Below are 14149 nucleotides of genomic sequence, written 5' to 3' on the forward strand. Positions count from 1 at the left end.
TAATTTTGTTATCGATAATTTTTTTACATTTGACTAAAGATGGATATTCGGGTATCATTTGTTTTGGTTTGGTTCAGTTCGGATCTTTACGGATTCGGTTTGGTCTGGTTCGGATCTTTGCATGTTTAGTTTTGAATTTTTAAAAAAACTAAAAGTTCGTATAAAATTTTTAATTTCTCAATTTATAAAAATAAAAATAATATATAACATATAAATTTAAATAATATATGCGAAAATACTTAAAATTAACATAAAATTGGTTTAGCCTAAATATTTGGATAGAAAATCAATAGATAATTTAAATATTTCAGTATTTGAGTATCGTTTAGCTATTTTGAACATGTACTTTATTTGTATATATTACCAGGTATTTTGAACAACTTAAAAATATCTTATATATTTTGTATATTCTTTTAGATATTAAATTTAAAAATAATTAATATATTTAAGTATATAAATCTGGTTTGAATACACTTGGACACCTGAATATTTCGGTTCAGATCAGATTCGGTTCCGGTTCTCTAAATACCAAAATTTAGGATACATTCTGGGAAAATAAAACTTCCATCGAAGAGAAGCAAATGAAAGGCTTTCATAAAAATTCTCGTAGAATCGAGAATAAAATTTTCATTCTGTACATGCGAGATCATGAATTAGTAACTGCATCCAATCTCTAAAAAAAACCAATTTTTGGAATGGAATATTTACGGAATCCCCATGAATAGGCTAAAACCTTATTCCATGGTATTTACATGAGATTGCTCTTTCTTATTCTTAAGCAAGTCCCCGAGAGGGCTTAGTTGATCCATGATTTATGTTTCGTCTTTTCTTTCCTTTTCGTTTTTTTAGCAGGATATTTGTTAGTTTTTGATTGTCCATCTTTTTGATATAATATTAATATATATATAAGGCATCCTCCGGATAATTCAAATCTAAGCAGGTGGCTCACTTTTTCTAAGTAATGGGGAAAAGGACCGAAACATGCCACTGAAAGACTCTACTGAGACAAAGATGGGCTGTCAAGAACGTAGAGGAGGTAGGATGGTCAGTTGGTCAGATCTAGTATGGATCGTACATGGACGGTAGTTGGAGTCGGCGAGCGTTTGTTTTGGGTACAAAATGTCACGGGTTCAAATCCTGTCATCCCTACCTATTACTGCTCTTCTGAGCAGTAACGAGGAATCTATTTTAGATCTATCTTTTTTAATAAAATTGGACATACATATAATTCTGAAATTTATGATATACTATGATATAGTATATACGTACAAAATACAAAATCGATTCGGGTTAAAGAATGTCCTCTTTCTAGCCTTTTCGTTTTTTTTAGAAAAAACAAGAAAAGCGCTCTTAGTTCAGTTCGGTAGAACGTGGGTCTCCAAAACCCAATGTCGTAGGTTCAAATCCTACAGAGCGTGATGTCACTCTTGTTTATTAGATTGTGTCAAAATTCCACTGTTCGCAAAATAATTGAGCAGCAATCTGAATTAGACCTCCCGCATATGAAAGCAAGAAGGAGGTCAGTCAAAAAAAAAGAGATGTTAATTAATCAAAAGTCCAACTGATACCCGTTCGGATATCTAACCAATTTTGGTTAAAGTTTAGTACTATTTTTTCAGATAGGATTTGTTTCAGTTTTTTGAATTCAGATTTTGTCCAACTCTATATTTTTAATCATAACAAAAATTTAAACGAAAGTGATGATGATTCATATTTATTTTGGGTATGCAATAGTTGAATTGAGTATGTAGTGTCTTTTAAACGTATACCAATTTTTAGTCTGATTAGAACACATATGAACCTCCCATGATCTCCAAAGTTTCTGCAACATAAGAGTTTGTAGATATCTTGAAAGTGATCTGAAGCTTTCTTATTTGTTCCGGAACTCCAGTTTGGCCATAATATTTTCCGGTTTGACTTAGCCCAGATTTGAGCTGCTTCTTCTAATACTTGCGTAGGAAGCAAGGCTCACCACAACAAAGTCATTACTCCAATGACAGAGACTTCAGTTTCTATGGCTTCCCTTATTAGACACATAGTTGTCTCACATCGGTAGTTGGAAGGGATCCTTAGTAATATATAAGATAGATGAGCCTCTCCACTAATCACCAATTGGTTTTAAGTGTGAAGCCCATGTATCTTAACATGGTATCAGAGCCCGATCCATGCAGCCAACTGATCCACATCGATCTGGCCCAAAGTTGGCCCATCGATCTTTGCCCGAACATTCCGAGATTGACGCTCAAAGAGCCATCATCTCGAAGGGCGTATTAGACACATAGTTGTCTCACATTGGTAGTTGGAAGGGATCCTTAGTAATATATAAGATAGATGAGCCTCTCCACTAATCACCAATTGGTTTTAAGTGTGAAGCCCATGTATCTTAACATCCCTGACATGTTCTGTATTAAGTGAATCTCCATATAATGATCTCCCACACTCATATCTGATCGGGATCCTTCTCTCGAAAGTCCATCTCAAAATGTGTACTTTTTCTTCTTCTCCACCTTTGTTTCCTTTTTGTCTTTTCTCCGAAATATTTCCGTCTTCACACGTTGAGTGATTTCTCTTTTTTTTCTCATTTCTCACTCTAGACTCAGCTCTACCTCCATTTTCACACGTCGTTTTTCATTTCTTTTCTTTTCTTTTTTCTTCTTTGGTTATATAACTTCACACATCGAATGACGTCCCGATAATTGTTTAGATTTTTAAGGAATGTAACGTTAGAAAACCTTGGTTGTTACGTCGAAGTTGCTTTGATCGTTTCTTAAAACGCATGTCTTTATAATAGAATTCGAAAGTTACAGCCATGGTCATCGCTACATGAAATTCAAGTTGCTTCTCGTTGACAATTATATTGAAGGTGAAGCTGATAACTCGCAACAGACTATCCGAGTTGTATTTTCTACTCGAAAGTGATCGAGAAAGAAAGAAGCTCAAGTTTGGTTCGAAACAGATTATTCTGGTGATATTCTTGATGGTTCGAAACAGGAAGAATGAAGCTCGAGTAAAAAATGATGTCCCGGAAATTATTTAGATTTTTAAGGAAAGTAACGTTTGCACTAAATACATAAATTTGTGATAAACATTTTCTACGTGACACGTAAGAGATTTTTTAAATAAAATCACGTTAGATATTGTCAATTCACCATTAACAGAACTCTTAAAAATACTTTTCTTTTAATATATAGGAGATGTATTTACTTTGGGCGTTCCTTTTTTTTTAGGATTAGATATAGCAGCATATTAGATGTGATCTTTCGTTTTGTTTTCAGACAATCTGTCAGATAGCAATCAAACAAGCTGAATTGTGTAGAAATCTGAAAATAACACCGTGTTGTTTGTCTTTAATACTAGTACAAAATATACTCTATTTATAGCCTTTTGCTGTATAATTTCTTGGGACCCTCAACGCATAATTGCAAATTTTAGTACTCCTATCTTCTAGACGTCTCGATAAGTGTCAGAATTTTCTTTTTGGTAATCAATTGCCAGATTTTTGTGTGGAATGCAGTGCAAATATAATTAAGACATAGTGATAAATGATTTACAACAATTTGTCTTAATCAAACTAACTAGCATATCACAAATATTATTATATGCTCATGAACTATTATTCCTGTCTGTGATTTCTGATCATTGAAAGAGCTTTATTGAAGTGAGTTGCTTTTGTTCGGAGATACTCTGTCCATGTGACCGATCGGTATAAAGGCGATTCATCAGGCCTAACCAGTTTTAGTACAGGTGATATCTTGATATCAGACTGTGGACCCCAGAGGAAAGCTACGGATAACCGAGATCTGGTTTGGTTAACCCGAGCACGGTGAATCACACTTTTAAACAAACCGTTGGATAGAATGTGGAAAAGATCACCAACATTTACCACGAGGGAGCCTGGAACCGGTGGCACGGTGACCCAACCAAGATCATCACGAAATACTTGGAGACCGGCGGTATTGTTCTGGTAGAGTATGGTTAAGAGGGTCGAATCGGTATGGGGGGCTAGACCCATAGCCCGGTCGGGTTCAGGACAAACCGGATAGTGGTTTAGCTGGAGGGCGGATTGGGCCCAGTTAAAATCTGAACTGCCCCTGGCCCATTTAATGTCTTCTTCGCTGACGCCAAGTGACTTCAGTGATAGCCACATCAACTTCGATGACAACTTTTGCATTTGTTCCTCGTACTGTTCAACGATGTCGCTGTTAATTAAAAAGAGAACGAATGTTATGCTTCAATTAGTACAGATGTAAAATTTGTACGACCTTTTAAATAAACAAGAAAACAAACAAAAAACAAGTTGTGCTTTTTGTTTTCTACGATACGATTATACCATATATATCTTCAAAACTTAAGGTGGGTCCACTATGCTAAATTTTCATTATGGTGTCTTAACTTTTAGTAACACTAATCTTTCATAACATGGAAAATAATCGGTTGCTTCTGTTTTTCATGTTATTACAAAACCAATGTAAAACTATCGATCATGGGCGTTTTTAGCAGGCGTAAGCATGTCTAAGTAGAGTCGAATATAACTATAACAGACGATATGTACCAGTAGTCAAGGTGAAGTTGGGGCCAAAGTTTACGGAAATCATTGAGAGGGGAACCGGTGATGGTGAAACCTTCGGACCACATTTTCTTATTAAAGAAAGATGAGATACGTGCAACGCCGTAGCCAGAGAAACCTGTCTCTGACCGAGCCGCCTTAAGCTTGCGCTGGACAGGTAGCCTAAAAAGATTACCGGTGAGAAACTCGATGCCTTGGAGAAGTTCCAGAGGCACGCCATGGTTTACGATCTGGAACGCACCCCAAGTTCTACATGCACGGCCGATTTGGTTGGCCGCGTCGGGGTTGTTCAGGTCAATGAGAGGGATGTTTTCACCGGCGGTCGGAGGAGGAGCAACGGTGAAGAGAGGATCGTCTTGGGAGGTCCACGTGTAAGAATCCGGGAGATTACTGAGGGATGTGAAGTCAGGTTGGTGAAAGTGTGGAAGGTGAATGGGATGGCCTCTAAAGACATCTGTTAACATTGTAGGCATCTTGTTCTTGCAAGAAAAAAATTATAGTTTATAACTTATTAGTCTGATAGATGTTTTGTGGTTGAAGGTAATGGAAGAGTTGGAGCGGTTTATTTATAGCTAAGATCGAGAGGAGGCAAAAGCATATGGTAAAGCTCTTGTTTTGGTTCACTCGCATTGTGTTATTCGACTAGTTTATTCGATTAATACAATACCAACAAACCAAACCTCTAGAAAAAATACGGAGGTCCCGCCATTTTCCTTCTTTTGTAAGAAAATTATAGATTATAGGTTATTTGATTTATGCAAGATAAGATAAATTACGAATAATGGGTTGTCAAACTATATATAATCCAAATTGAAGTGGTGGTATTGTGATAGGTATATTCGTTCATATCTTGAAGTTAAACATTTCTAATTTGAAAACGAATCAGAGAAAACGATAAATGTGTAGAGGTTAAACAAAACATGCAAAAGAAAGAATGAGACAACTGTTTTTATCCAAATGTTAAGCAAAAAAAAAAAAAAAAACTGTTTTTATGTCTAATAATTTTTTTTTGTGTGAATTGGTTACACTTTGGTCACGGGAGTAAGTATATCAAACAATTTATTGATTATAGAAGATTAAAAAGTATAATTTTCTTTCAAATCAAATATTAAGTAAGTTATATACACAACTATATTTTTTTTTTGTTTATTGCTTGCGGTTTTGGTCAAAATAGTGATTGAAATGTAATTGTACAACTACAAAGTTGACAAAAAAAGGAATGTAATTGTAAAAAGAGGAGACATAAAAGAGAAGTATTTTTGGCTTAAACAAAAGACGGAACAAAAAATAGAAATGGCCAATGTTGTCCTCTACAAACAATATTTAAGTGCAGAAAATAACAAAATGCGTAGTTTATCTTTCTTTAAATTTTCCATCCAAGAAAAAATTGATATTTTTTTTTGATAAATCCTATCGGCTGATCCGGTCAGTTCGGAGAGAAACATATTTAGTGCTACTGTCTGATCCGAATTTGAAATACCTTCCGATTAATGCCATGTGTTACAATCCACAATCTAAACCACTTGGACCAAAATCAAAACCGGTAAAATAGTTATATTTTAGTTTCCAGAAAAAATCGAATCCAGAACTGATGTGGGTAAACATCAAGCTCAAAAAGATTATCCCTATGTTACCACCACTTGGTTTCGATAGATCTTCTCATTAAGTATACTTTTAGAAATAAATTAGTTGGATATAGAAAATACTTTGAAAGAAAACAAATGAAATCTAAAGTGGTGAGATGTAGATTTAGATTTTAAGAAGCCAAAAGTTGATTAAGTTATGTAAAGATTTCCGGGGTTTCGATTTCCGGTTAAGAGCTGTGGCGGAGATACATGTTTCCTTCTCCTGTCGCATCCTCAAATTCTGTGTTGCCACATGATAGTTTTTTTTTTTTTGCCATCTAAAGTATTGTTATTATTATTAACCAAGAGCACAAGACCCATATCTTACAAACCGAAATCCACTAAACATTATAAACCAGGCCAAAGCCCATCCAAACCCAAGCTAACTGACCTAAAACCAACACGTGTAAACTACGTGTCCAACACAAAGGAGAAGGAGGAAAATGCGTCTTCTCACTTCACGCCGTCACCATGACTCCACCGACCGGAGCATACGCCGTCGACCTTCCTAGCCATCATCACAACACCGGATTACCTGCCGGGAACTAGGGCTGGGCAAAAAATCCGAACCCGAAAAAACCGAACCGAACTCGATCCGAAAAAGTAGCACCGAACCCGAACCGAAATTGATTAAATATCCGAATGGGTTCAAAATTTCGGTATTTAAAGAACCGAAACCGAACCCGATCCGAACCGAAATATTTTGGGTACCCGAATGTATCCGAAATAAATTTATATACTTAAATATATACATTATTTTTATATAATGTATATTAAAAATATTAAAAATATATAAGATACCTTTAAGTTTTCCAAAATACTCGGAAAATATATGCAAATAGTCAAAAGTAAATGTTTAAAATAGCTAAAGTATACTGAAAACACCAAAATAGTTAAATATCTATTGATTCTTTATCCAAATATTCAAAGAAAACCAATTTATATGTTAAATTAAGGTATTTTGACATATATGTTATGAAAATTTATATGTAAGATATTATCTTTCTTATAGATTATGAAAATTTAAAGTATATAATGAATTTTGAAAATTTAAAAATATTTTAAATGGGTTATCCGAACTCGAACCGAACCCGCAAAGATCCGAACCGAACCCGAACCGAAATTTAGAAATATCCGAATGGGGCTAAAATATTTGACTCCGAAAACCCGAAATCCGAATGGACTGAACCGAAACCCGAATGGGTACCCGAACGCCCAGCCCTACCGGGAACAGGTTGGCTCGTCGAGACGCCAACATCACACAAGCTCTTCATCTCCTGTGTTTCGACGATCGGAGAGCATGCCTCGATCTGTTCGAGATCTCGTCCAACGCCATCTGCCACAAACTCAGAAGAAGAAAGCTTCACATCAATCTCCTCACCACACCACGGAGAGAATCAATCGTCCCTCTGACGAGATCTCATCCGCTTTCTCCATGAACCCATCAACAACAACCATCATCGTTAAAGGAAAAAAGACGACTGGTCTGTGGTCGGAAGCTGGCGATGCAAAACTGAAAAAGCTTCTGCCTTCCGGAGTCATTAGCCGGCGATGAAGCGGTTGGAGCAACCTCTTTCTCCCGGAGCCAAAAAGTCGAGCCGATATAGATATAGACATGCACATAAAAGAACAAAAACAAGAGCCGGACCGACGGTGGCTAGACAAGCCAACTCCGTCGGCCGGAGAACCTAAGCTTCGTCGGTTGTCGCTTTCTTTTTAGAGAGATGGGAGAGGTTACCACTAATCTAATTTTTAATAGTCAATTGCCACATGATAGTTTTGTTAATCGCTAAATATTATGGATTGTTAAATATATTTTAGTTGAATAAGTATTGAACCTTCGACTTCACCATATGTTGTCTTTATTCCTTTTTTTTTTCTGAAACTGAAAATAAAATACGAAACCAAAGAATTAAATGAAAAATGGTTATCTTTAATCCTTATCCAAAAGAATCAAATTTAACCAAAATGGTTATCAACATTGTGACAACAAAAATTATATAAAATACTTCTAATATTTATTGGAAAAATCATAATTGTATATATTATAATTATTATAAATATTTAAATTGTTTTCTAGAAAGAACATGATTGTCTTTTTCGTAGAGTCAAATGTCAGTTTGTGAACCAGATTTGCTTACGGCAACACTTGCCTTTTCGCAACCTATTTAAGCTTTTACTGTTTTTGGCTTCTTTCTCAATGAAACTTTTTTTTTGATACTATGTATATAAAGATAGGGAAAATCGCATAAAAAACCTTTAAAATGACAATCACTTATACTTTAAACTATGAAGTTATTTAACTAGCACATTAAACATTCAAATTGGCTTTTGTATCACTAAAAACTTTTAACGTGGTTTATTTGTTCATCAAGCTGAAAATATGACCTGTTGACCAGTTAACATGATAATATATCAGTTTTTTTTGTTTTATTATTAATATTTACTTATATTATAATCATAACTCATTTAAATCATAAATATTTAGTTAGTAAAGCAATTAAAATAAATAAAAATTTGAAAAATCAGAAAATCATTAAAAATCGAAATATTTTCTTTCAAATAAAAATGATTTTATTCTTTTCTAAAAAATAATTTCTTCTCACATTTTTATTTTTTAATGTAAAAAGAGTTCTAAAATTTTCTAAAGAGTTAAGTGAAGGCAAAATTTGATATATGTATTTAAAATTTTATTTGAAATTATTTATTGATTTCAGAAATCTTTATTTAGAAAATATTTTTTAATTTTATAATTAATAAATAAAATTAAATATTTTTAAAATAAAATAAAAATATTTTTAGTAAGACATTAAGTTATTTTTGAAGATCAAACAAAATCTCGAAATTTTCTAAATTTTTCTTTTAAATTGATATGATTGTTTACGGTAAGACTTTTGACAAACTGATAATGAAAATGATGGTTTTACATAAAATATCAAAAATGGGAAGTATAAAATTTTTGTTTGAAGTTATTTATTAATTTAATTAAATGACACTTTTGATATAATTATTTAAAAGCCATTTTTGATATATTTATTTTCAAAATAAAATTTTCTGAAAATTAGAATTAATAAATAATTTCAAAAAATGTTTTTTAAAAAAATATATCGGCTTTCACTTAACTCTTTAGAAAATTTAGAACCTTTTTGAATTTAAAAAATAAAAAATGAAAAGAAATTATTTTTTAGAAAAAATTCGTCTTCATTTTTAAGAAAATATTTCTACCTTTTTGAAAAATTTGATTTTCTGATTTTCTGATTTTTTAAATTTTTTTATTTATTGCTAGTTATTTATACTAACTAGATATATATATATATATATATATATATATATATATATATATATATATGTTTTAGATAGGTTATAATTAAATATAAGTAAATATTAATAAAAATAAAAAAACTGACACGTCACCATTATAAGAGGTGAACAAGTTATTATTTTTGCTTGATGAACAAGCAAGCAAGTTGAAGGTTTTAGTGATACAAAAGCCAATTTGAATGTTTGATATGCTATTTAAATAACTTTAGAGTTTAAAGTGTAAGTGAATGCCACTCTGAAGGTTTCTTGTGCTATTTTCCCTATAAAGATACGGACCATACACATAGGATTCTCTGGAACATATATATATATATATATATATATACATACATTATATAGTGTTGTACAGTATAATAATAAGTAGATTCAGATCCGCGCGCTAGCGCGGATATGAATTTTTGGGTTTTATTTCGTTTTTTTATTAATCCTAAATGATGTATTTAAATATTTGATCGTATTACATTGTTTTCTTGTTATAATTTACTTTTTGTGTTAAACCATGTATTTTATGACGATTTAGATATACATGTTTATAGAAAATATAAGTTTTTAAATTTTTATATATAAGTTTTAAATATAAAAGCAGGATATACAAATCGAGATTGTCTAATTAAAAAATATGCTAGTTCGTAGGAATCAAATCTATTGTCATAATTCGCGATTTTTTTTTTGATATAGTTCTACATTGGATACATCATTGAATATATTTTGTTTTGATTAATATAAAATATTATATTTTGATTGAGTATTTATTGATTTGGTTTATTTAGAAAGGTAAGCTAAATTTTATAGGTGGTTTGAATTTGAATAAATTCACGTATATGTACGTATATCATAACCCAAAATCTATAGGATGATTTAGGAAATCAATAGGTTTAGAAGATTGGTTTGTGTATTTTACAGATAACATTTTTTTAGGTACAATGCAGAGACAACATTCTTTAGGTATCTCTATCGGCAAGTACATCATTGTTCATGACACAGGTCGAGTTAATTCTCTATGTTGGTTTATGGGTTTAGTCTTCTGTGTTACGTGAATTCTTTTTTAAAAATGTTGTTGGAAGTATTATAATAGGGAACAATAACAACATACGCAGTCATATTTGTCGATATGATTGGAGATAGGATTTTAGAGATAAAAATCGTTGTAATTTAGCTCAATTAATTTTAAGAAAACATATTAATAAACTGGAAAAGATAAGCATTAATATATGAAGATTAATGATAATATTTAACTCAATTAATTTTAGGAAAACACATTGAATAAACTGGAAAAAGTATTAATATAAAAGATTAATTAAATTCTCAGTGACATGCTTTGTAAATAACACTAAAAACTAAGGGATATTTTTAAAATGTACTTCTATTTTAATATTAGAGATAATCCCTCTCCAATATTTTTTTTCAACATTTATGTATGGCATGACTTAAAAGACTCATATATAAACCAAGTAGATAATTCGGTGGTAAGAAAAAAAATCTAGACAATGAATAAATACGTTAGTTTGTGTTTGATTTCTATTATGAACTAAGTTACTTTTTCTTTGGCCAGAGAACATGCCAGTCTAATAACATGTGTTACTTGAGTAGTCGAAATTTAAAAAGTATATAATTTTTTTCAAAATATAAATACAAAATTTGGTTTATAATTTTTAATCTTTAGATATACTCTTAAACTTATAGTATATAATTTGAAGAAAACCCTCAAATATATATAGATAAAACTATTAACTTTTAAGACCATTTCGTTTTACTCTTAATTATATATTTAATTTTTTTTTAACATAGTCTTAATAAAATTTGAGAGGCCCTGCCAGACAACATGGACCATATTTTGAGATTCATTTAAAAATGAGGTGTTAGCCTATTTGTCGATATCAGCTAAAAAATATTTAGGTCTCGGCTTGTACATCAACAGTTATACAAAAGTCATTATCAAAATTTTTAATAACCTGCTGATTTTGTGTGAATTTTAAAGCATCATCTAAGGATTAAATAAAACACATGGTGAAAAGTCTTTTCAATGAATAGTTAGCTTGGGTATCTCAAAATGATGATTACTTCGTGCTAAAATATCTCAAATGAGATACTTTAGCATTGGAATTTTTCTTTTGACAACAGCATTGAGATTTTAACATAGGGTTTTCATCATTTTGATGTATTGATAACTAGATATTACTATTACTATTACTTTTATATATTTAGAGCATCCCCAATCATATTCCATAACTTACTTCAAAATAGAATTTTGAATGAAAAATACTCTAATCATAATTCATAATAGAGTAAAGATGGATTTACTCCTCAAATAGAGTAATTTTATTTTTCATTACTCTATTTTTACTCCAAAAATGGAGTAGAATTAGAAAAAAAATCAACTTCATTGAAGAGTTACTTCGTTTTGAAAAAACTAACTGAAATTTTACATTGAAGATATTATAAACCGTACATGTATGAAAAACTTCATGTTATTTTCTCAAAAAAAAAAATCATGCTGAGAACTGCACAATGAAAATGCTCTAGTTAAGAAAATAGTTACAGTTTTTACTTTTTGAATATAATTACTTATGAATCTGACATTAGGGAGGGGGGGGGTCATTAGGAGATGAATTTGTATAAAGTTTGTGAATTTTAAGAGTTTATAGATTTTAAAAATTATGTGGATTGTGAAAATATATATACATTGACTTATAAAATTTGATCATAACTTCTTTATAGATTGGCATAGATTTTCATGAATTTGGGTTACTAAAAGAAATTCAATTGAAGAGTAATAAAGAAACAACTAAAAATTTTGAAATTGAAAACATATTTAAAAGCGAAAAAAGCATTTTCAATATTCAAAACGAATATTTAAAAATAAAAATTGAAAAATTGAACTTTTTAATATTTATAAATATAATTATATATTCAAAAATGTAAAGGTAATATAAAATGTAGTGAATTATAGTTTTAGATTTATAATTTGGATTTACAGTGGAATAAATATTTGGTAAAAATTATCAGATGGATTTTGAAAATCACATGTAAACATGTAATATTTTGAAAGTTAAGTGTTATGAGTAAAAAATAATTGTACCACTGGATTTAGTTAGAATTAGAAAATCAATAATAACAAAACTTTTTAAATAACAAGAGATTTGAATGTATTTTGAAAATTCTTAAACCAATAACAATGGATTCTATTAAGAGTTTTGAAATCCAACGACTAATAACAATGAAATCTCAAAATTTTCAAAGTTTACAAAAATTCATTTACCAATAACCCTCTAAATCAATATTAGGAACCAATGAAATGCGACGAGAGAGAGACTACCCCAGTCAATTCCTTTTTAACTTATTTAAACTTGGTCGTTTCCGTCTTAAATGCATTTGTTTTTTTACTATTCCTTTCCACTGGCATTTTATCAAGGGAGTATAAGAGGGATGGTAGAAGCTCTCTCCTCTCTCTAAAGATTTCTTGAGAGAGAAAGTGAGTTTTCGTGGTGGTCCCTCTGTTTCCTTCCTCCTCCTTCTACCTGAGGCCTTCTGGTGGTGCCTCTGCTTCCGGCGCCGCATCCTTCTCGTGGTGGACGTCCGGCTTAGACTCCGGCGTCGCATCGCTTCGATATGGATGGGCGGTCGGCTTTTGGTTTCTGTGTCATGGTCTCTGAACGGAGACGATCCGGTGGTAATCCGACGATTTGTGTGTTGAATCGGTCGGTGGTTTATGCGGCTTCATTTCAGGGAGAGATATCAAAGGTGGTTACTCTCCGGTGAAAGAAGCAAAGGGGTGGTAGCGGTTGTGGGTGAAGCTTTTTCTCTTTCGATTGGTAGGATTTTAGGGTATGGGATGAGCTCTCGAATAGTCGATCGATGCTCTCTTATGCCCGGAAAAAAGATGAAGCAAGCGTTTGCCTTGACAATGGAGGAATTGGTGGTTTACAGCGATGTTTGCCGGCGGTTTTTCTCCGACGGGTTCATCGGAAAAGTTAGTGGAAGAGCGGCGTGGTCCCCTCGTCTGGCTGAGGGAGTTACACGTGTACTCGTACGTGTCTAACTCCGACGGTGTCGGTCGGTGGTTTGTTTTTCGGGCCCGGGTTTGGTTAATGGGCTTGGATGTATTGGGTTTCGGATGGTTTGTGTTTTTCTGTTGTTGGGCTTTGTTGTAGCTCTTGTAGCCTGTTGGACTTTTGTCCTTTTTGGACTTTGTTTTTAATAAAATCAGATGGAAAAAAAAAAAAAAAAATCAAGGGAGTATATTTGTACTCTTTTTGTTTGTTTGTCTTTTTTGTTTGTTTGTCTTCGTCTATCCTTCTTGCTCTTGCTAAAATGTATTCCAAAATTCCAAAATTCCAAAATCCCAAATATATACAAAATGACACAATAACATTTCGTTGATCCTTCATTTTATTTCACACTAATCCTTAAGATTAGCGGCTTAGCGCAAAATTCAAAAGGGACGAACACAAACGCATTAATGCTGATTATTTTTCCATTGTTTTTAAGTAAATAGGTACTGATGAAATGATTAATTTAAATTTTATTTATTAAATATAAGTATTAGTTTAACATCAGTTTCAGGGTCTCAAGTGAAGTATGTCTATTATATCTATGGATATTCCCTTTAACACTTCTGTCACTTGTATCGTTGTAG

The 14149-nt window shown here is 32.1% G+C and overlaps 1 protein-coding gene and 1 non-coding gene across 2 annotated transcripts; one reads left to right on the forward strand and one right to left on the reverse strand.

The window, feature by feature from the left end:
• Positions 1-1344: 1344 nt before the first annotated feature.
• Positions 1345-1418, forward strand: TRNAW-CCA (transfer RNA tryptophan (anticodon CCA)). Its single transcript has one exon. It is a non-coding gene; the product is annotated as a tRNA-Trp (tRNA).
• Positions 1419-3589: 2171 nt separating this feature from the next.
• On the reverse strand, positions 3590-5040 carry LOC108810928 (gibberellin 3-beta-dioxygenase 1-like). Its single transcript, XM_018582996.2, has 2 exons — positions 4553-5040; positions 3590-4199 (listed from the first exon to the last, which is right to left on the reverse strand). Exons 1-2 carry the CDS (start codon positions 5038-5040, stop codon positions 3614-3616), a joined length of 1074 nt encoding a protein of 357 aa, XP_018438498.1. The 3' UTR covers positions 3590-3613.
• Between the last annotated feature and the right edge of the window lie 9109 nt (positions 5041-14149).

The sequence above is a fragment of the Raphanus sativus genome, chromosome 6 (genome assembly GCF_000801105.2).
Source record: "Raphanus sativus cultivar WK10039 chromosome 6, ASM80110v3, whole genome shotgun sequence".
In the NCBI taxonomy this organism is placed as follows: domain Eukaryota; kingdom Viridiplantae; phylum Streptophyta; class Magnoliopsida; order Brassicales; family Brassicaceae; genus Raphanus; species Raphanus sativus.